Genomic DNA, 24,093 nt, shown 5'->3' on the forward strand with positions numbered 1-24,093 from the left:
TATGTTGTCATCTCACACTATTCAAACTCCACAATCAATAAACAGCTTATGAAGCTCTCTTAGCCTATAGATCACATATAGCAAAAAAACTATCTCAACAAAAATTCAAGTCCTTGACAATTGCTAGTCAATATCCAAAAACAGCAGTTTTTCCCGCGAAAATACACATCCTCATAAACTCTCACCAACGTGAGGGTTTATGGCAGGGGAAATAGTGTTGCAGTAGTCTAGTGTGTGGTGCGGGAATAATGACAAGCGAACTTGGAGAGCTTGGTGTTCACATTGTCCTAAAAAAGGGAACCAGACCCCATATTCAAGCAAAGCGAAGTCAGACCACCTCTCGAGATGGTCTCAGTTCGGATCGCTTCGGGGGCTCTTTTGAGGGGTTTGAGTTCTTTTGGAGTGTTCACACTGCACAAAAAAAATTAAGCAAACCACAGAGTTCACAAAAATTGTCTGAAAGGGACCAAGTGTGAAAACGTTGCGTCTCGGATTTTTGTTTACTATGTTATGTCTAGTCTATGAGACCAGGCTGGAATACCTCAAGTTTTCCTTCTTTTCTGTCTTCAAGCTAGGTTTCTCAACTCCGCAAAATATCATATGGCTATTTGTCATATAGGCGAGAAACTGTGCCTGAATTTCACCAATTTCATAACAGATTCATAAATAATTGACCTATCACAGATTGTTGTAGATGTACAATATAAGCACATCTTCTTACATAAAAAAAGGTACATTTACAAAGATTAACTTTAAAGTTACCAAATGTTGTGTATAAATACATTTTCCCATTATATTTTCATACTGAGCACGTGTTCTCAATTTCAGTGGCACATTCACTGACCAAAAGTTTATTTACAATTCAAAACATATAGCATCATGTCAATCTGGGAGCAACTTCAATTGTGTTGATCCGAAGCACTGTCTGTGGTTGCACAATAACTGAAAAAGGAAAAGACAYTAGTTAGTCTTGCAGCAGCCACACTTATGTAGCATTATTCTGAAAAACACACTGTCAGGTTATTCATATTGCTTTCACAGAATTTACTTCAGAGGATGAATATCCTTTAGAATATTTGAACATATAATTCATGAAAAATGCAAGGCCTCAAGTGTGCCTCTTTTCTGTTGTGATATCCTGGGTCATTTCCGCTCTCTGGAGAGATTTAATGTTCCTGTTTACTCCAAGAAAACAATATCAAATTATACTCGACCAGTAATTGGCATGTGTGGACAGAGGAATTTAGGTCATTCATTGAATCTAAAAAAAGATGATTATGATCCAGTGATCACCCAACTATGTATCCCTTAATTAAAAAGTGTGTAGTGTACCAATTCATACAGTGGTTTCCCACTTTCCTTTTCTACTAGCTACCTTGGAATGTGTCACTTTCCCACACTAAAACTCTTGCAGCTTTTACACACTTGTTCATGCTGACAATTCTCCCTGGGAAATGATATTTGACGTTTACATTCGAGTGTTGTTGTTTAGATTGTTTCCCAATTAAATGAAAATAGCCTTCATAGGAATAGTGTTGTGCTAGCTTAGATTTGTACACTACACCATTTTAGATATTATTTTAACCTCATTGCTTAAATATCAAGAAAAACATTCAACATGTAAAAAAATAAATATATATATAGTGTAACGACCCTGGGTTTATAAGCGCGGAAATCAACTCTGCCGCACGAGCATGCTTTTGCGGCACAGTCGATAGCGCGCCGGACTTCGGGCTAGAAGGTCGAGGGTTCGAGACCTGCTCCCTGGCTGTTTCATTACAATATATAAATATATATATACTTATTTTCTTCTGGTATCTGTGTCTTTTCCAGAACCGCATGTGAACTTTGGGCCAGGATTCAGTCTTCTCAATGACAGTTGCCTCTACTCTGACCAAATCACGACTACATGTGAATAGAGGAGGGGAAATGGCTGTTAAATATGACAACAAAAAAGTGAAGTATATTCTACGCCTTACTGCATACATTCAAAACCCAAACATGCATAATTTCCTCCTCAGTTGAGATATAGAACTAGAAAACTTACCCGAGTAGGGGCCTCCCAATCAGTGTGAACTCTTCTCCACCAACCAGCAGCACCTATTAGATGGAAGGATTTTGTCCATAAAAAAAGTGTAGTCTACAAGACTGCACTTGATGCTAGGGTCTACCAACATTGCAGTTAACAGACTTATTTATGTGCCAAAAATAGGGCAAGCGAAAGTACATGTGTTTGAGAACTGTAATTTAGTAATATCCATAAAATAATTTACAGCAATAATTTACAGCAATGGAGTTGGTAAGAGCATAAAAGATCTGGGACAAGGCTAAAAAGATTTGGCACGTGTGGAAAATAAGTCCTTTCCAAATAGTAATAACACTAAGAATATAAAGCACACAGACCTCCTCAAGTCTAATCTGGTCACCACATTCAGCATCAATGTGGTTTTCAATGAAGATCAGGTCCTCATTTGTCACTTTCCATTGTCGACTTGCAAAATGAACAACTGCAAAAAGTCTTCCATAGTCTTCCTTTGCAAGAAGAGTGTTCACATTTTCTAGAACCACTGAAAGGCAATGGGAGAGTGATCGTTCAGACACAGTAAATTACAAAAACAATGAGTCTAAAGATTGATTTAGCCCTAGGCTGAAATTTTATGTCTATCTTTCACTCCAAAATAGGCATGTATTAAAACGTTTTAGAGGACAATTATTTATCGTAAATAGTCCTTGATGTGTGTTTAATGGTATTGCTTTATCAAAACACCTTTGTGCTGCCTCTCCTCTTCTTCACGGCTGATGTGGGACATTTCTGTCCACAAGGGTCTGGATAAGGACGTCTGTGGTACATAACTGCTGGGGAACATGAGCCGAAATTGCGTTATTTTAAGTCTATCATATTTTGGGTGGGTGAAGGTGTTCTCTTTAAATAACTTGAACTCAGACATCACACAGTAAGAATTGTAATCTAGAATCAATATGGAGTATGAAGTAATAATTTTACATTAAGAAGTTGAGTGGATATACTGTACCTTGATGGTAATTTGATGCRCTGAGAACTTTGATGACGTGCTAGGGCAGGACACAGAAGTCCTGAACGACAGCTCTTCAATTAGTTTTTTCTCTCCCTCAGAGGGAGATTGATCCTATTCATTAATCTCTGAAATACACGCTTGTTGTGTAACTACTCACTGGCTATAAATTACTTACACACCAAGATTATGCTCAATACATTCAATTGCGACCAATTTTATACAGACGAGACGCATTAATGAAAGCTGCTGTTTTGCCTTTTGATTTCAACAGAACACTCATCAAGTTTATGAGATGTAATGGTTAGCTAATGTGCAAATTTAGCTTGCTCTATTTCAGAGATAATACACTGCACGAATCATTCGACCAATTTAGATTTGTCGACATACGGGTAACGTTAAAGGACCTATCCATTTGATTAAGAACAGGAATTTTCATATGTGCTTGTAATCTCCAGATATCCATTGCTCAAAATCAACGCCATCTTGCCTGTGAACGGTAGGTGTTACAGTCATTATATTCCCCGGATTACTGTCAAGTAAAYTAAATTCCATAAAAAAACTATTGCTATTCGTAAATTAAAGATGCACTATACATAAATCCCTTCGTCATTTCCTGGTTGCTAAAATTCTAATAGTCGCCTAATTTCATGTTGTGACAAAACAAGCAAGAATAGTGTAGAGATGTATTGTACGGTCTAAACCGCTGTGAAATACATTTTCCATAACAAAAAATATTGTATTTTCAGCTGTTTGAAGCTGGTGTACAAAACCGAAAGAAAAAGACCAAAAAATAAATGTAAGAATAGGAAGCATATAAATAGCGCACATAGAACAGAGCTACTGGTTTCAATGAGATATATAACGCACATTTCTATGTGCATTTGGTCGGTCGCCCAAAAAGTGACATATTGCAGCTTTAAGAACCAACATTTGACTATTTTTTTTTTGCAAAACAAGTATTGAATACATAAATGCAGTGGAAGGCAGAAATTGGTGTGAATGAGAAATATGCTGCCACATACCTAAAGAATAACATATATCATTAATAAGACGCCAGCCACTCAAGTCATAGAGTGTTCTCTCTACTACCGCACAGCAAGCGGTACGGATGCACCAAGTCTGGAACAAACAGGACCCTGAACAGCTTCTACCCCCAAGCTATAAGACTGCTAAATAGTTAACCAATAGCTACCTGGAATATCTATATTGGCCCCTTTTCTCTAATCTCTTTAAACTCATCACATACGCTGCTGTTAGTCTTATAGGTACTTCATCCCTACCTATATGTACATATCTACCTCAATTAACTTGTACCCCTGCACATCTACTCTGTACTGGTACGCTGTGTATATAGCCAAGTTATCATTTATTTTTTTTACAATTTCTATTTTTCTTTCATTGTTGGGAACGTCCTATAAGTAAGCATTTCACTATTAGTCTACCCCTATGGTTTACAAAGCATGTGACAAATATTTGATTTGATGAAGACTTTTTATTCAAAAATAAATACATTTAAAAAACTAAATTTTTGAAGGTTCCCATGAGGACTTTTCCAAGCCTCAACACTTTGGCAAAAGCAAACAGAACAGRGTCTGTTGACACCTCTGTGGCAAAGCAACAGCTCCATTTTTTAGGGGGAATACCAGTACTGTAGGTCAAATAATGAAAGTCACAGTGGGGTGCCAAAACACAGAGTTGCCTGTGAATTGTGTATTTAGGGTTTAATATTACTGGATTGAATGACCATTTCCTTGTCAAGATTGTGGGATATCTTTTTTTTTTTTTATAGGCATTGGCAGAGAAATGTATAACTAACAGAAGCAGACTCCAGTGCTGCAACCTTTGAAATACCTGTCCTTAGTCTTATTTTGCTTGCTCCAACCTGTCCCTTAACATTTTGTGGGTTGGTGAGAAAGACAAACACGTCTGGTAATTTTCAGCACCAGAGCCCATGCTTCCCAAATTGTCTAGTCAGACCTCTCTCTAGGTTGTCCAATGGTAATCATAATGGAGGCCATACTCATGCCACATAAGGTCGTCAGACTCCCAGCAGGAGAATGGGCCTATCCTAAATTGAAAAGGCTTCCTGTTTTTACAAATTGCAGTAAATCAAGATACCAGTACCAGTCCTCATGTAAAGAAATTAGCTAAACTTGCAGTTCAGGCTCTCAACAGGGATCTGTCAGCCGTGTTCCCCTACCATGAAATGTACTTTGACGCAAGCAAAAATATGTTCAGGAAATGTACCTTTTCTAGTTGACTCAGATATTTCAACACATTATGCCTTCATATTTTGTTCAGAGAAAAGGGCAAATAGTCAGAGACAATTTCAATATTAATTTTTAAAATATTTAATTGTACATAAACAAACCAACCAACCAAATAGGGATCACAATCTTGGCTCACAAAATGACTGCTTATTGAGTGTGCACTTAGCTTCACGCCTGTGGAGACCGTGTTATCCTTAATCCAAAACATTGAAGACAATATCGAACTGAAATTATTAAAAAAGCAACTGTTTTGGCCATGTAATAAATTCAGCAATGTCTATGCCTTCACAGCAAAATCACAACATTGTAAAACAAAACAAATATAAAGAAAAGCTTTTAAWTGAATTCAACTAAAGGCGACTTCACAGAAATGCATTATTTTATCAATTAATATTACAGCTGTACAGACTAAGGTTTGGTCATGTGGCAACTAAGCTCTACATGGTTGAACTTCTTTYAATTTCAATGTCACATTGTGAAATATAATAACTTTGTTCAAGTAGAAAAGGCAAAAACTGTACAAACCAAATGTTAAATAGAAAATCAGTCACTTTGTACCAATAATAATGCTAAAAATATCCAACAGGTTTCTTTTTTAGGATCACATTTAAATTCAGACCTAGCAGCTGACATATCTGGAAATACAAATCTGTCACAATGTTAAAATTAAATGAGCCCAGTCAAACCAATTACAATTTGTCTATTTTTTCTGCAGGTCAATTAATTTAAGGAGATTCCATCCATTTTTGTTGAACAATGGGAGATCAATAACCCAGAGAAGTGGTTTTTAACAGTGAAAATAATTAAAGGGTAGTTCCGAGTACAGAACACGTGACAGTTCTATGATGCGGGAAGAGGTTCCATTTCTAAAACCCAACCCTGGTTTGAGAAGAGGGCCCTGACGTTAACCAACAGGGATGTAGCCATGTTTTAACTACTGCAAAGACAATGGTTTGTATAGATGAGGACCACTTAAATGATGACAGTGGAAGGGATTCCTATTGCCCAAGTAAAGCAAATTGACGAGGTTAATGCACAACAACACACACTTAACATGGCAAAAGTTATCAGACAAAATCATAAGGTCAGATAAAGCATCACTTCACACGCTACAGACTGTGCCAATGCAATACAACTATATTAAAGACAAGGTATGCTAATACAACCTGTGCTCTCTGGGAGTAAAATACAACGTTTATCAGGACCTGCATGAAAAGGTAGTGTTTAACCTTTATTTAGAGACAAAACAATAACTGAAAACACTCCCAACCCAAGATAATTAATCCCGAAGTGCCTACAAATAAACCTTTAAGGGCACATGCTTTATAACCTGGTTTTAATGCATGAGATCTTTGATTTTGTTGTTTGACCTAGTTTAGGTACTACTTGTACTACAGAAAAATCTAAATAATTCCAACACCTAACTTCACCTCAAATCCTAATATAAAATATGGGTCTCTAAAATGAGTCTAAACACACACATGAAAACCTACGAGGTACAACCCACCACATTAACGTTGAAAAAGAAACCAACCCCTACTTTTTGTTGCCCAGATCTTAACTTCAGTGGGTAACGTGTAAGAGATAAATGTGACCAACAGCATCGTTTGGCACTAGTTTATTCATAATTGTATTATTCTATAAACAAAACTCAATCACATTTTGCTGAGGACTTCAGTGCAGTTACAAAAAACGTGCATGCTAAATATATATTTAACTGTGAAAAGAAAATAAATTCTGCATATTTTATTATTCAGACTAAGGATGATTTCCACACAAAAGGAAATTAAAAACAGTATGTGTCTGTGATGACTTCACACACTGAAAGACAAAAACGGTGATTCAAGTGTATATCGTTGTCACTCAAAAGAAACTCCCAAAAAATGACCATCATGCCAACTAGCCTAGCACAAAATTACAGTCATCCCCAGTTCAGCAAAATGTGACAAAAGACATCCTAAAAAAAGTGTATAACTTACAAGACAAAAAACACCCAAACACAGAAGTCGTTTCTATAAATTGATTGGTTGTTTTCAGACACAAAACAAAAACGAAGGTTGGGGGCGCTAGGAAGACCGCTCAAAACGTAATGGAAAAAAGAAATGAGTTAACTATCAAGGTAAAATTAAACAAAACAAAATTAAACAGATTTGGAAAAATCGAGTGGTTATGTCAGTAAGTTCTAGAAAAATAGATTGTCTTTTTTGCTTGTAACAATACTCATGTAGCTTTATACATAGATTTTCTTGGCAGTCTTTCTAGCGCACCCTACTGGCAGCACAAAAGACCAGAGAGAAACACAGGAAACACAGAAACACTCCCCCCCCCACCCACCCAATAAATGCCAAAAGGTCAAAAAGGTGAACAATTCAAGCATCAGAGAAGTGCAGAGGACAACGAACTGGACGATGAACTTTTGACGTCACATCAACATGCTAGGCAAACGATGAACAAACGGGCACGAAGATATCTAGAATAAAACAAAACAGGGAGACAAACCTAGGTTAAAGCAACAACGGAAAAAGGAGAGGGAAGAAAAAAGAAAATCATGAATGATTATCTTTGCATGGGGAAGGGGGTCACTACCAGATACACAATCTAAACACAGAACATTTAATGTGAGACAGAAGAGGTGAAAGGGTGAGAGGACGGAGGGGGCACACAAGCAACATGCGAACAGAGAATTGAGGTGAGAACTTACAGGACACAACACCGAGACCACCACACTGACTGCCTACTACTGTACAGTCAACATTTGTGACTTAGTATTACGTTTGAGGATTTTTAATATAGTAGTCAAAAATAAAAAGGAAAATAAAAAAATTATCAGTAGTATTCCAATTTCAGAAAATAATTCTCCCAAGGGGTTTAATGCCATCTGTCCCAATGTGCCATTATAATTTCCTTACTGATTGTAAAAATTGAAATTTTTTGATATTCATTGCTTGTAATGAGTCACCTGGGTTATGAGCCAGCAATAGTAGATCAAGTGTGCTTTGATAGAATGATCTATGAGAGCTGATTGTCAACTAATCTCAACTGACATTTCTCTTTTGGTTTTGTGCTTTATCTGTTCATAACAGTGAAGTACAGTATCTGGCAAGGAGGTAATTTCTTTTTAAATAAGAGGCAGTTTGTCAATACAATACAGAAAGGGTAAGTAAAGACAGCGCAAACAAACCTCAGACATTTGATATAACAAATTAGTAAAAAAGTTTAAGCTATAAAACATTAAGACTACATTAGTCTGTTTCACTTTGTAAACAAAACAGCTTTTCTGTGAGTGTTTGGCATCATCTCGACCATAATCTGCTGCTATTCTTAAGATTCGTCTTCTGTACGCTTACTCAAAATTATGCCTTTCATACAAAACAAATGTATGAGATGTACAGCAAAGTTTACAGAGATGGTTTAGTTCATATACAACAACTATGAACAACTATGTGCACCCATCAGTTGAGATTCAGTCTTTGGACTTATTTTAATGGCAGCAAATACCCTCGACTTAACCCTGCTTAAGCCTATTTTCTCAGTTGGTATTGTTATACACATGGAAATAATAGTTAAATAGGCACACATCTATTCTTAAAATGTAAGGAGACTACTGTTTCAAAATATTTAGCAGCACTGGCAAATCCTACTCATTGACAGTTCTTTACAAAATTGCCACCTGTTGCACATTAAGAAACACTTGAATAGGGCAACACAGGTCAGTAGTTTAACCCTCACATATTTAAATGTAGTAACCAACGTCACATTAGGATTCTACAAAATACTGTTGAAGATTCTTGAAAACGATCATTTAAATTCAGAGAAATAATGTAGGCAATAAATAGTTCCCGACACTCCGGAGAAGTATAAAACCCCTAGAAAAATAGAAAAGGCATAATAGTTTTGTAATATACATCTGGACAATTGTTTATTTTCATTTCCATAAAAACACTTCATAAGTTAATGGAAGTCTAAGAAACGGATTACTGTGTTTGTTGTAGTGATAAACATGTATTTAACGTCGCCAATCATGAAACGCTAGAGTTTTTAGTCAATAATAAATACACAACACTGGAATAAAAATCTGCAGGGAAGCCAGTATTTTGAGTGAGTAGTCTCATCTAACCAGCTCAGAGGTAGAGCAGACTACTTAAACTGCGGATGACGAATAATTACAAAACATTTGAGTTAACACAGAGGATAAATAATAATAAAATGTATTATAATATCTACTTAGAGCATTATTTTTGCATCAGTAATTAGTAAAGACGATTGGATAATTTAGGATGAATCTGACAAAATGCTCACTTCGAAAGGGCCCGATGTTGCACTTTTTTGAACATCTTTTCCAGAACACTCACTATTGCTGCAAGCCTAAAATGCCAAGTGATATTCCATTTAGTGTTAGAAGTAGGACTGATGATCTACTTGAACTGACAGCTAAAAACAGAAAGGAAATAGATTGAATGTGAATATTCTAAAATGGGGCGGAATGCTCGTTTGAAGTTAAAGATCATGGCAGAATAGAGACTGTATAAGTTATTCCCACTTAAAAGTCCTGTGAAGGGCAGCATTAGACAGAAGGCCAAATGTACACATCTGACAGGTGGGYAATAAAATGACTTAAGCCAGATGACAGCATAGTGGCTGTGTTCATTAAAACTTAAAGTAGGACCCAATTATACCTCCCTTCACATACATTCAGCACAATATCTGTTCAATGATGCAGGACCCCATATTCTCTATCAGATATCCAATTGAAAAAAAGGGTGAAGTATTTCAGATAAACYACACTACATGCCTGAAGCAAGGGTGTGGCGTTGTGACATTGTCTTGAGACAAATCAAGAGGTTGGCAAGTTAAATATCTCACAAAACCATCCAAGGCAATACTGCTGACGTCTTACAAATCAATTCATTCAGAGTTGTAAAAAAGTATATTTTTGCGCCAAAATATAAATGTTGAGGAAAGAAATTCAAGCTTCTTGTTGGTTGTTGAATAAATAAACAAACAAACAAAAATATAAATAATAAGTAAAAGCCTACTGTATGCATTGTATTCCTGGTACAGCATCACAAAATAGACTTCAGGCAACTTATACAAAAGAAAAGGTCTCGTCTGCTGGAGTGAAGTCAGATCTTGCGGACATGTAGATGATTGATCATTTCATTTGGCAAACAGCTATTGTTTTCTTGCCATTATCCGGTGCATGGTCTGTCCATCCTCATTTCAAAAAGGCAGTTTTCTGGAAGGCTCCGCATGACACTCAGTGTCCTAATGTACTGTATCAGTTTACGAATGCAACCATGGGGATGGTTTGGTTATGATGGGATTCATTTGAAGTGGGGTCAGGGGGCATGGGGCAGGATTAGGTGGTGGTGGGAGCAGGAGTAAAAAATTAAGGGGATATTTTGGCAACTGGCTGTCATTGTGCAACATCATTATGACTTAACTTTTACACAGCAAACTAATGACCACCTTAACTTAAAAAATAGAATTATGTTTAAAAACAAACTACTTCAAAACCAAAACAGAATGTAAGTATCCAGTTTCAGTTGAGCAAAATATACTTATAATTTTGCATGTTTTTTGGGGGTTTTCTGCTTGCGTTTGTTAATACAGAGAATAAAAAGGAGTGACCCCAGCAAAGTGGTCATCTTGTCATGCGTAAAGGGAGAGGGAAGAATGAGGAGAGGGTAGGGGTCTGCAGCAGGGTTTTAGTTTCTTATTTCACACACTCCACTTACCAGAAAAAAACATTTCCTAACCAAGTCCAATTGAGAGATAAAGCGCTCAGTATGGCTTGCTGTCATTTTTGGATCGCTTCAGCTGCACCTTTAGTCGCTTCATACCAATTTGGAAACCGTTCATCGACTGAATGGCGGCCTGAGATGAGACTGGATTGTCGTAACTCACAAAGCCTGTAAGAGAATCCAGTTAAAAGTCATATGCAAGATACAAATCAATCCTTGCCTTCTTAATAAGAACACACTATATACACAGCCTTACTAGTGATGTGCTGTTTTCCCCATCCTCCAGCTTACCAAAACACTTGCTGAGGTTGGTCTGCTTGTCAATGAACACCTTAGCGGAAATAACGTTGCCAAAGGGCATGAACATCTGGAGCAGGTCCTGGTCTCCAAACTCCTGGGGGAGGTGGTATATGAACAAGTTGGCTCCCTCWGGGCCTTAAGAGAGCAGGAAATAATTTATTAAAACGTCTGACACCACAAGATGGCAATGGATACAACTAAGCCAGAGGCAACCATTTTGTTTTTGACAGATTAATAMCATTTCAAAATGTTATCTGAGGAGCCTTTTGATACGGATTTCTGCTCATTTTAAAATGAAATTTTCAACAACTAGTACTGTGAAAACATGTCAGAGTGTTGCAATTAAATCTTACCCATGCTCCGACTGTCGCTTGCTGTAGCAGCATATTTAAAACAAGACAGAACCCTCAGCAGGTGACAATACATATTTTCACCAATATGCTACACTAAGGTCACATCACAAATGATTTAACCTAAACTCTTAATATCCCTTGCACTAGTACTACATTCAAACATCAATCACAGCGTAGCATGTGATCCCTGTAGAGCAGACATTTGAGTTAACACAAATCTCCCCATCCCCGTTTATGCCCCATCTCCATCCCCCTACTTGCCTTCCTTCTGGCTCCCTGCAGCACTGACACTCTGTTGGGAGAGCAGGCTCTGGTTGTAGAGGCTGGGGAGGGCAGCAGCAGCGTACTGCTGGATCCCGGAGTAGGCCTGGGTAAGGGCTTCCATGGTGCTACCAGTTCCGTTCGACATGCCCCCGCTGCCTAGACCACCGTTCAGGGCTGCCATTCCTAGACACAGGAGCTCTGTTACAAGATTAGGGCTAGAATACCTTGAATATGTATCATGCACTCTTCACATTTGAGATAATATATTTGTTGTAAATAATGAATACAAATATGTTTGAGTCTGCTAACCTGCAAGTGAGCCCATGTTGAGGCCGGCTCCAGCCCCTGCGGCCAACGACTGCAGCACCCCTAAAGAGGCCATGGGGTTCACTGAGTTGTTGTTACAGGAGGTGGGTGACGATCCTGCTATGGAGATGAGTCAACCCCAAAACAATTAATCACCTAGAGGAAAACTCCGGTAGTAGGACTTCAAAGTCTTAATTCACAGACCAGGGAACAGAATGAACGAGAGACTAGGGATGGGGAAGGCAACAGGAGGAAAGGTTCATGAGAAACAATCAACAGTGTTTACAGAGGCAAGTCCATGGAACGAGGTTAAAGATGCATACAGGTGAGGGGGTGAGAGATAAAAAGTGTGACCAACCCTTGTAGGTGTCCCATGATGAGTGTGCCTGCTGTCCAGTACCCGTACCTGAGCTGGTGAGCACGCTGAGGGGACTGCTAGAGGTGGTGAGAGCGCTGCTGCCCGTGGGCGTGGCCTGTGTGGCGCTGGCCGCCGCTGCCAGAGCAGCCAGGTTCTGCATGGCATTCAGCCCTGAGACACATGCATAATCGGCACTTAATACGGGCCATGGAACCTAGATCTCGCTTAGGTCAARATATAGGCTACACCGAGTTGAAACTAGGATCATGCAATCACTGTTTTTGTTTTASAGCATGTGAAGCTTACAGCAGAGAGTTGCAGGTACCTTTCCAACACAATCTGAAAATGGGTGAGATGGGAGGCAAAAGTACAAACTTAGCCGCCCACTCAATCAACACAACAAGAACACTGGCCATAACACACAGAAAGCAGATACAACAATGCAGTGATCTGTGGGGTAAGTCAAGAACAGGGATAATGAGCTAACTTTGGTAAACATTTTGAACCAACTCAGATGAAGTTTCAATATGAAGTTAAAGCAGGCTTTGTAAAATATTGAATAATTGTAGCTTGCCRCATGACATACCACGTGGTTATCATATTGGAATGWAAAACATTAAATTGCTCAGTTTTTGCCTTGATGAATTCGATCAGTAGCCACTCGCTGCAGCAGACACACTGCTAGAAACCAGATTAAAAAAACACCCGTTTGTGTGTTAGTGTTTACGTCTGGAGTTTCCTGGTGGCAACGCGTTTCAGCTCAAAATGTGATTAATATATGAGGAGCAGGATTTGAACATGTTCCCTCACCACTGCTTAACACAAACACACCACACTGAACAGATTACGTGGGAGTTCAGGCATGCAGGGAATGATGCACGCAGCAGTATCAATAATGCACATCTTCACCAGGCACATTACTGATGGCAGTTGGACGAGGAGGAAAATACATTTAGCATGCAGGTGTAAGAATGGAAAGGGGGAAGAAGGAAGAGAGGTAGGAAATGTCTTTGTTTTTACCTGACATACCAGACATGGGGTGAAGGTTGTTGAGGGTATTCCCAGAGGTGGCAGACTGCTGGAGGAGCTGTAAATAAAGCTAGACATTACACCAAAACAGAGAACACAAAGGGTCAGGACTGCATCCAGGACTGTGCTTTCAGGAAAGAAATAGCAGAGAGAGACAGAGTGAAAAAAGGTAAAGTGGGTCAGGAGGACAGATGTAGCGTAAAAGGACAGGAAAGAGTGGAGGTGTAAATGTTGGTGATGAAGAGGGAAAGAATCACAGAAAAGAGGTGAAAAAACATGATGCTGAGCAACACTGAGTGGGATGAAATGTGAATTAAGAGGATTTAAATGGAAGGCAAGACAGTGAAGAAAAAGAAGAGGTTGGAAGATTTTCACAGCACACCCATGGAGCAGCACTAACAGCATTGTAGAAAGCTCTGCCGTCTATATTGGAATGGCCACATAATTGGAGGGTCAGAATTAGAGAAGCCAATTGAAAACATACCAGGTCTTTAGATMAGTTGAGACTAGATGGCCATCCAACATAGATAACTGGCAACGATGCAAATATAAATCTAACATCTGTCAAGAAACACAGCAAACCAAATATAAGCAAGGTGGGGAAAATGGGTCTTCATCTAACCTGTCAGATTAAGGAAATGGCCCAAAGACTTATACAAAAYAATAAGATAATGTGTCAACTCCCTAAGGTCAGGGAGAATACTTACGAGGCAAAACTAACATGTTCAATTCATGGAAACCATATGTCAAATTAAGTCTTATAACAAATTGACAACCTCCAGTTGGCAGTCAATGCTCTAGAGCAGGGGTGTCAAAACATATGGCCTGGCCCGCGAGGTGGTCCAATTCAGCCAGCAGGTGGTTTGTAAAAAATAAAAAAAGGAATCAAATCACGTTATTTGCCACATGCTTCGTAAACAACAGGTGTAAACTAAAAGTGAAATGCTTACTTAATGCAGGGATAAAAATMGAGAAATAATAGACAAATAACACAATGAATAAATACACTATGAGTAARTATAATTTGCCTACATACACGGTGCACCAGTACAGTGTCGATGTGCAGGGGTACGAGTTAATTGAGGTAGATACAGTTGAAGTCGGAAGTTCACGTACACTTAGGTTGGAATCATTAAAACTCGTTTTTCAACCACTCCACAAATGTCTTGTTAACAAACTACAGTTTTGGCAAGTCGGTTAGGACATCTACTTCGTGCATGACACAAGTAATTTTTCCAACAATTGTTTACAGATGGAATATTTCACTTACAATTCACTGTTTCACAATTCCAGTGGGTCAGAAGTTTACATACACTACGTTGACTGTGCCTTTAAAAAGCTTTGAAAATTCCAGAAAATTATGTCATGGCTTTAGAAGCTTCTGATAGGCTAATTGACATCATTTGAGTCAATTGGAGGTGTACCTGTAGATGTATTTCAAGGTCTACCTTCAAACTCAGTGCCTCTTTGCTTGAAATCAAAAGAAATCAGCCAAGACCTCAGAAAAATAATTCTAGACCTTCACAAGTCTGGTTCATCCTTTGGAGCAATTTCCAAACGCCTGAAGGTACTACATTCATCTGTACAAACAATAGCAAGCAAGTATAAACACCATGGGACCACGCAGCCGTCATACCGCTCAGGAAGGAGACGCGCTCTGTCTCCTAGAGATGAACGTACTTTGGTGCAAAATGTGCAAATCAATAGCAAAGGACCTTGTGAAGATGCTGGAGGAAACCGGTACAAACGTATCTATATCCACAGTAAAACTAGTCCTATAATCGACATAACCTGAAAGGCCGCTCAGCAAGGAAGAAGCCACTGCTCCAAAACCGCCATAAAAAAGCCAAACTACGGTTTGCAACTGCACATGGGGACAAAGATCGTACTTTTTGGAGAAATGTCCTCTGGTCTGATGAAACAAAAATAGAACTTTTGGCCATAATGACCATCGTTATGTTTGGAGTTAAAGGGGGGAGGCTTGCAAGCTGAAGAACACCATCCCAACCGTGAAGCACGGGGGTGACAGCCTCATGTTGTGGGGGTGCATAGCTGCAGGAGGGAATGGTGTACTTCACACAATAGATGGCATCATGAGGGTGGAAAATGATGTGGATATATTGAAGCAACATCTCAAGACATCAGTCAGGAAGTTAAAGCTTGGTCGCAAATGGGTCTTCCAAACGGACAATGACCCCAAGAAGACTTCCAAAGTTGTGGCAAAATGGCTTAAGTCAACAAAATCAAGGTATTGGAGTGGCAATCACAACAGGGAATTTTTACTTGAATTAAATGGTCAGGAATTGTGAAAAACTGATTTCAAATGTATTTGGCTAAGGTGTATGTAAACTTCCGACTTCAACTGTATGTACATATAGGTAAGGATAAAGTGACTAGGTAACAGGGTATATAATAAACAGTAGCAGCAGCACATGTGATTCAAAAGAGTTAGTGCAAGAAGGGCCATTGCAGATAGTTAAATATTTAACCAAATAGRGTACCCGGACAAACTACTTAGCAGTCTTATGGCTTGGGGGTAGAAGCTGTTCAGGGTCCTGTTAGTACCGATGCAAGTCTGAAACGATCATCAAGGACATCAACCACCCGAGCCACGGCCTGTTCACCCCGCTATCATCCAAAAAGCGAGGTCAGTACAGGTGCATCAAAGCTGGGACCGAGAGACTAAAAAACAGCTTCTATCTCAAGGCCATCAGATTGTTAAATAGTCATCACTAACCGGCTACCACCCGGTTACTCAACCCTGCACCATAGAGGCTGCAGCCCTATATACATTAGAGGTCGACCGATTAATCGGAATGGCCGATTAATTAGGACCGATTTCAAGTTTTCATAACAATCAGAAATCTGTAATTATTATAATAATTTTTAATGTATTTTTTACACCTTTATTTAACTAGGCAAGTCAGTTAAGAACACATTCTTATTTTCAATGACGGCCTAGGAACGTTCTGCCTCGACAGATTTTTACCTTGTCAGCTCAGGGATTCAATCTTGCAACCTTACGGTTAACTAGTCCAACGCTCTAACCACCTGCCTCACGAYGAGCCCGCCTGTTACGCAAATGCAGTAAGAAGCCAAGGTAAGTTGCTAGCTAGCATTAAACTTATCTTATAAAAAARAATCAATCAATCATAATCACCAGTTATAACTACACATGGTTGATGATATTACTAGTTTATCTAGCGTCCTGCGTTGCATATAATCGATGCAGTGCGCATTCGCGAAAAAGGACTGTCGTTGCTCCAACGTGTACCTAACCATAAACATTAATGCTTTCTTAAATCAATACACAGAAGTATATATTTTTAACTTGCATATTTAGCTAAAATAAATCCAGGTTAGCAGGCAAATTAACCAGGTGAAATTGGTCACTTTCTCTTGCGTTCATTGCACGCAGAGTCAGGGTATATGCAACAGTTTGGCCCGCTGGCTCATTTGCGAACTAATTGCCAGAATTTTACGTAATTATGACATAACATTGAAGGTTGTGCAATGTAACAGGATTATTTAGACTTACGGATGCCACCGTTAGATAAAATACGAACGTTTCGTATTTCACTGAAAGAATAAACGTTGTTTGAGATGATAGTTTCCGGATTCGACCATATTAATGACCTAAGGCTCGTATTTCTGTGTGTTATTATGTTATATTAAGTCTATGATTTGATAGACAGTCTGACTGAGCGATGGTAGGCACCAGCACCCTCGTAAGCATTCATTCAAACAGCACTTTCGTGCGTTTTGCCGCAGATCTTCGCAATGCTTCAAGTATTGCGCTGTTTATGACTTCAAGCCTATCAACTCCCGAGATTAGGCTGGTGTAAACGATGTGAAATGGCTAGCTAGTTAGTGGGTGGGGCGCGCTATAGCGTTTCAAACGTCACCGCTCTGAGACTTGGAGTAGTTGTTCCCCTTGCTCTGCATGGGTAACGCTGCTTCGAGGGTGGCTGTTGTCGATGTTCCTGGTTCGAGCCCAGGTAGCGGCGAGGAGAGGGATGGAAGCTATACTGTTACACTGGCAATACTAAAGTGCCTATAAGAACACCAATAGTCAAAGGTATATGAAATACAAATCGTATTGAGAGAAATATTTCCATAAATCCTATAATAACTACAACCTAAAACTTCTTACCTGGGAATATTGAAGACTCATGTTAAAAGGAACCACCAGCTTTCATATGTTCTGAGCAAGGAACTTAAACGGTATCTTTTTTACATGGCACATATTGCACTTTTACTTTCTTCTCCAACACTTTGTTTTTGCATTATTTAAACCAAATTGAACATGTTTCATTATTTATTTGAGGCTAAATTGATTTTATTGATGTATTATATTAAGTTAAAATATGTGTTCATTCAGTATTGTTGTAATTGTCATTATTACAAATAAAAATATATATTAAAAAAAACAAAAAAAAACGGCTGATTAATTGGTATCGGCTGTTTTTGGTCCTCCAATAATCGGTATCGGCATTGAAAAATCATAAATCGGTCGACCTCTAATATACATAGACATGGAATCACTGGCCACTTCGATAATGGAACACTAGTCACTTTAATAATGTTAACATACTGCTTTCTCATATGTATATACTGAGATGGGCTGTATGTTCCAAACATAAGCGTTGATGATTGATCACGCAGAGAGAAGACCGCAGAGAAGCAAGATTTAGACATRGCATATAATTTAACAGTTCCATTTCACATCATGCTGTTGAAATAAATCATGTATTATAATTTACCGGTTTCTTGCAGTTATTTTTCCCAGGAAAAGGGAGTGGTTTTGGGCAGTAAATCTCAGTAACCGGGTTTCCACCATTCAACCCTAATCGATACCGCTTGCCGTGCAGTAGCAGAGAGAACAGTCTATGACTTGGATGGCTGGAGTCTGACAATTTCTAGGGCCTTCCTCTGACACCGCCTGGTATAATGGTCCTGGATGGCAGGGAGCTCGGCCACAGTGATGTAATGGGCCGTACGCACTATCCCTGTAGAGCCTTGCGGTTGGATGCCAAGCAGTTGCCATACCAAGCTGTGCTGCAGGCAGTCAAGATGCTCAATGATGCAGCTGTAGAACTTTTTGAGGATCTGAGGGCCCATGCCGAATCTTTTCAGCCTCCTGAGGGTGAAGAGGCGTTGTCGTGACTTCTTCACGACTGTGTTGGTGTGTGTGGACCATGATAATTCCTTAGTGATGTGGACACCCAAGGAACTTGAAGCTCTCGAGCCACTCCACTACAGCCCCATCGATGTGGATGGGGGCGTGTTCGGCCCTCCGTTTCCTGTAGTCCATAATCAGCTCCTTTGTCTTGCCGACATTGAGGGAGAGGTTGTTTACCTGGCACCACATTGCGAACTCAATATACTTTAAAATCAGTAAAACCTAATTAAAACTGTAGAAATGATAATGGATCTACATTCAATTTTGATGGCGATGAAATATAACACATTTTCAGTGTGTCCCTCCGGACCTCTATGTAGACCGAATGCAGCCCCCCGGGGCAAAATTAGTTTGACACCCCTGATCTAGAGACTGTCTAAACCAGTCTGCCAAACAGCAGTGCATTTTAATGTGTCCCAGCTGTAACCCTCATCTTTCTAGAACAAACCTGAGATATTGTAGCCAATTTCAGCCCAAACCTTAATTTGCTTGCAAACACAAACAACAAGCTAAGCGTTGTCCTGAATAACTACCTTGGGGAAATTTGAACCCCCAAAAATTGTCAATTTCTAAACTGGAACATTAACAAGGGCTTCAAGCCAAGCCACGGGTCTTTCCAAAGCTCTGCTGGGGATGGTGCAGGAGGAGGTGGTCACTTACTGCCAGATACTGTGGACCCAGAGAGTTGAGCCCAGTCAGATTCCCCCACATTGAGGCAGCGTTGAGCTGCTGCATCTGCTGCTGAAGCTGCTGGGCGATGCGCTTCTGCTCCTTGTCCTTCTGCGTGTCGGCAAACTTCACTACGATGGGAGACGAACAGCCCTAAAAATTCGGTATAGACAGCAAATGGTGTCATTTGAAAACAATCTTCGATATTCCTCCAGCACGATAACAGCAATTTCAAAATGGCATTACTTGAGTAATGGGCCCTTTAGCGAGTCAATCACATAAGTACGGTATAGAGGAAAACAGCAGGTTATTATGTTATACTAAACAAAAATATAAAACACAACATGCAACAATTTCAAAGATTTTACWGAGTTACAGTTCATATAAGGAAATCAGCAATTGAAATAAATTCATTAGGCCCTAATTTATGGATTTCAAATGACTGGGAATACAGACATTCATCTGTTGGTCACAGATACCTTAAAAAAAGGTAGGGGCTTGGATCAGAAAACAAATCAGTATCTGGTGTGACCACAATTTGCCTCATGCAGCGCAACATCTCCTTCGTATAGAGTTGATCAGGCTGTTGATCGTGGCCTGTGGAATGTTGTCCCACTCCTCTTCAATGGCTGTGCGAAGTTGCTGGATATTGGCGCGAAGACGCCGTTGCACACGTTGATCCGGAGCATCCCAAACATGCTCAACGGGTTACTTCTGGTGAGTATTCAGGCCATTGAATAACTGGGCCATTTTCATCTTCCAGAAATTGTGTACAGATCCTTGTGACATGGGGCCGTGCATTAATATGCTGAAATATGAGGTGATGGCGGCAGATGAACGGCACGACAATGGGCCTCAGGATCTCATCACGGTATCTCTGTGCATTCAAATTGACATTGATAAAATGCCATTTTGTTCATTGTCCGTAGCTAATGCCTGCCCATACCATATCCCCACCACGGGGCACGTTGACAACATTGACGCCGTACACGTGGTCTGCGGTTGTGAGACCGGTTGGACGTACTGCCAAATTCTCTAAAACAATGGAGGCAGCTTATGGTAGAGAAATTAACATTCAATTATCTGGCAACCGGTCTGGTGGACATTCCTGCAGTCAGCATGCCAATTGCATGCTCCCTTGAGAATCTATGGCATTGTGTTGTGAGACAAAACTGCACATTTTAGAGTGGCCTTTTATTGTCCCCAGTACAAGGTACATCTGTGTAACGATCTTGCTGTTTAATCAACTTCTTGATATGCCACAACTGTCAAGTGGATAGATTATCTTGGCAAAGGAGAAACGCCAACTAACAGGGATGTAAACAAATTTGTGCACACATTTTTTGAGAAATAAGCTTTATGTGCATATGGAACATTTCTGGAATCTTTCATTTCAGCTCATGAAACATGGGATCTACACTTTACTTGTTCCGTTTAGATTTTTGTTCWGTGTAGAGTCTCTGTTTCTGAGGGATGGGAGGTGTGCAGGTTCAATGCTTACCTCCATAGTTTGTGATTGGTGCATGGATTTGATTGTTGACTGTGCCATCTGTCTTGCTGTAAAAGTGATAAACGCACAACCTGCAGAAGGGGAACAACTCGTAAATGGTTGACATACACGGTCCTGACTCCTGACAGCATTTAGAAACATAACAGAAAGCATACAGCCCAGATTGCAGCATGCTATGGAYTCTGGTAAGTTCTTGTTTTAGTTGAACAGCCCCCAAAAAACACACTTGGAACAGTGTCAAACAGATATWTGAATCATCAATTACTAGAACTTAGTCAAAATGCTACATCTAGAATTATCAAGTGATGACCTTGAGATTGGCACATGTTCTGTGAGAGGATTTGTATGGAAGATGTGTGGGATTTGTCAACGAGAGGACAAATGAGATTAATTACTTATCACTCATCTGTTTGCAACTATTTTAGAGTGAGTGTGTACGTACCGCATGTAGAGAGACTAATGTTAAAACAACGACCAGTCCTTATAGTATAACTGATAGAGTAAAATGTGTTTGGGTGCGTCTTGAAGGTGTGTGTGTGTGTGTGTGTGTGTGGATGACGATGACGATGAAAGGTGAACTGAATCTGCCTCACCACGGCTCAGTCCATCCGGCCCACGTAGTATTCTACATTCCTCGATCTGTCCGTACGGCGAGAACATAAGTCTGATGTCATTCTCATTACACTTTTTCGATATCATCCCTATGAACAACTTCCTGTCTTCCACCGCTGAAAGAGACAATGAGGAAGAAAAGGTTGTTTCATCAAACAATGACTAACTGCATTAGAGACAACATACAACAACAAGGGCAGCTTCTAAAATGGTAGGGCTTCAACATAAAAACAGAATTACCACACCATCCACCGGCTCCCCTGCCTGCAGAGATGTAGCTATACTCACCATTATTCTTCTCACTGTCAGCTGGCTTCATCTGAATGGGGTGATGCATCTGTTGAGGAAAGACATTGCATTTAAACGAAGCAAGAAGTGCTGACAGAGACCGCCTTGATAGGTATGAATGGATGTGTGTGGTAGGCATCCCTATAAAATCTGCGATGCGGAGAACGCAGACAGAATCGCAAGTTTATCATAAAACATGAACAGAATGCATCAGTGATGGGTATTTCCTGCAACTTTCTGAAGAGGCAACGAGAATTCCCCCTGACTGTATGTGCGGTGCACGCATCTACCACTTTGTTAGGCATTAACAATGATGCTAATAAGTATTCCGGTAGATGGAAAGGCTTTCCCAAAAACCTTCTCAATTAAATGTCAACTACAAAGTAGCCTATGCTTACCTGGCAGAATGAGATCATTATTTGCATCAATCCAGTATTTATTTTGCAAACTCTATCATCACATCAGCTCTACAAAAACAGCCTCTTGCTAGGTGCCATTGAAAATAAAGGGTAAATACACACCAAAATCTAAATAAAATGTAGAAAATCTAGACCTCAAAAGCAGTCTCCTGATGTGGTTTAACCATTGTTGTGGACTTATAAAACAACTAAATGGGATGCTCTATTTAAACAAGTGTGATTTTGAGAGGGAAAACATGAAAAAAAAGGGGGAAATGGAAACCTGGAAAAACTAAATGGAGAAAACAGAATTTGGGGGGGGGGGGATATTTTATAGAGCCCTACATCGAGATAAAAGCTGAACAGCAGCACTGACTGTTGTACTACAACCTGTCAAGCTACCCAATACGTTGCCTATTCGATTTACTGATGAAGTTAAAACTTTCACCAATTCTACTCACCCCAGAGAGAATTTTCATGTTGTGAAGGGCATTTTGTGCTTCCAACGCTGATTTGCGAGCGTAATATGTTATGAAACAACAACCTGTTTGGAATGGGGATATAGACAGCTGTTAGACAAAGTAAATGTTACTCAATTTTAAAATGACATTGAGTATCGGTGGGCCATCTATGCCTCCTTTATTAAAAAGGCCGCACGACCGAAAGTAACCACCACAGTTCCCCCCCCCTGGAAGCCTCTTCCCCGGAGCTAAAAAACATATTCTGTACATGCGCTACTTCACGCACACATCCCCCTCCCTTCACGTTTCTCTCCCTCATCTGAACCCTTCCTATCAACCAATTTGATCGACATGATGTAGGCTAGCCTACACCTGAGTCTCATTTCTGAACAGCTGATATAAAAACCTGCGATTTGAACCAACATCCCCAAAATATATATACAATACCAGTCAGAAGTTTGGACATCCAKTCATTCCAGGGTTTTTCTATATTTTGACTATTTTCTACATTGTAGAATAATAGTGAAGACATCAAAACGATGAAATAACACATACAGAATCCCACAGTAACCAAAGAAGTGTTAAACGAATCAAAATATATTATATATTTGAGGTTCTTAAAACTTGCCACACTTTMCCTTGATGACAGCTTTGCACACTCTAGGCCAGGCCTGGGCAAAGGCCGGCCCGGGGGTCGTATGCGGCCCACTACCTGATTTAATATGGCCTGCGGAATTATGCTCAGACCACAAACTTATTTGTTATTCAAATTAAAAGCCCAATGAATACCTCGCCTTTCTGTAATGATTTAACTCACATTGCTTGTGGGACATTTATTTTGAAGGCACGTATAAATAACTGCACGAGGACAGACAGTGACTGACAGGCTGAGACACACACACACACACACCACAGTTACAAATAGTAGCTAGCTAGAAATTGCACAAAAATTTGTTTTTCAAAGATTTCAAAGAAAAGGAAAGCAGACAATAAATGTAGGGTGTTCCAGCGAGAGTGGGCATAAAAATATTTCTTTATTGAGGTATCAGGGAAAGCTGTGTGCAAAGAGAGCATCGCTGTCTTGAAAGACTACAACTTGTCCTGACACTTCCAGACGAAGCATGCAGAGAAATATAGGAATATGTCTTCTGGGCAYAGGGCAAGGGCATCGAAAGAGTAGCTTTCTCAGTTACAAAAGCAGCAAGGACTTTTCACAAAACTGAATTCAGCAAACGACGGAATTGCGAGAGCTAGCTATGCATCTTTAATTATTATTATTTGTTATTTTTATCTTACTTCAAGGTATTTTCTTGA

General features: G+C 39.6%; 2 protein-coding genes across 45 annotated transcripts in view; both read right to left on the reverse strand.

The window, feature by feature from the left end:
* Window positions 1-815: 815 nt before the first annotated feature.
* On the reverse strand, window positions 816-4,453 carry LOC111974098 (large ribosomal subunit protein bL21m-like). Of its 3 annotated transcripts, none has more exons than XM_024001666.2 (6): window positions 3,033-4,433; window positions 2,768-2,856; window positions 2,404-2,567; window positions 2,048-2,100; window positions 1,802-1,905; window positions 816-942 (listed from the first exon to the last, which is right to left on the reverse strand). In XM_024001666.2, the coding sequence occupies exons 2-6, from the start codon at window positions 2,808-2,810 to the stop codon at window positions 878-880; spliced, it is 429 nt and encodes a 142-aa protein (XP_023857434.1). In that variant the 5' UTR covers window positions 2,811-2,856; window positions 3,033-4,433; the 3' UTR covers window positions 816-877. The 3 variants fall into 3 exon arrangements, with proteins under 3 accessions (XP_023857434.1, XP_023857433.1, XP_070303328.1); XM_024001665.2 differs by having other exon boundaries at window positions 2,768-2,853; window positions 3,033-4,426; XM_070447227.1 differs by lacking the exon at window positions 1,802-1,905 and having other exon boundaries at window positions 2,768-2,853; window positions 3,033-4,453.
* Window positions 4,454-5,370: 917 nt separating this feature from the next.
* LOC111974091 (CUGBP Elav-like family member 1) overlaps window positions 5,371-24,093 on the reverse strand; it is a 56,299-nt gene continuing 37,576 nt past the window's right edge. For 15 of the 42 annotated variants that reach the window (XM_070447217.1, XM_070447189.1, XM_070447215.1 and 12 more), the window contains 11 exons: window positions 22,780-22,862; window positions 21,921-21,969; window positions 21,614-21,748; window positions 21,012-21,091; window positions 19,502-19,663; window positions 13,651-13,729; window positions 12,631-12,801; window positions 12,276-12,392; window positions 11,964-12,164; window positions 11,341-11,484; window positions 5,371-11,217 (listed from right to left, as the gene is read on the reverse strand). In XM_070447217.1, the coding sequence (XP_070303318.1) occupies window positions 11,090-11,217; window positions 11,341-11,484; window positions 11,964-12,164; window positions 12,276-12,392; window positions 12,631-12,801; window positions 13,651-13,729; window positions 19,502-19,663; window positions 21,012-21,091; window positions 21,614-21,748; window positions 21,921-21,969; window positions 22,780-22,862 (1,349 nt within the window). In that variant the 3' untranslated portion in view covers window positions 5,371-11,089. The remainder of the gene's footprint in view (window positions 11,218-11,340; window positions 11,485-11,963; window positions 12,165-12,275; window positions 12,393-12,630; window positions 12,802-13,650; window positions 13,730-19,501; window positions 19,664-21,011; window positions 21,092-21,613; window positions 21,749-21,920; window positions 21,970-22,779; window positions 22,863-24,093) is intronic. The other 27 variants (XM_070447206.1, XM_070447211.1, XM_070447205.1 and 24 more) reach the window with 23 other exon arrangements.

Source organism: Salvelinus sp. IW2-2015, linkage group LG15, assembly GCF_002910315.2.
Source record: "Salvelinus sp. IW2-2015 linkage group LG15, ASM291031v2, whole genome shotgun sequence".
Lineage (NCBI taxonomy): Eukaryota > Metazoa > Chordata > Actinopteri > Salmoniformes > Salmonidae > Salvelinus > Salvelinus sp. IW2-2015.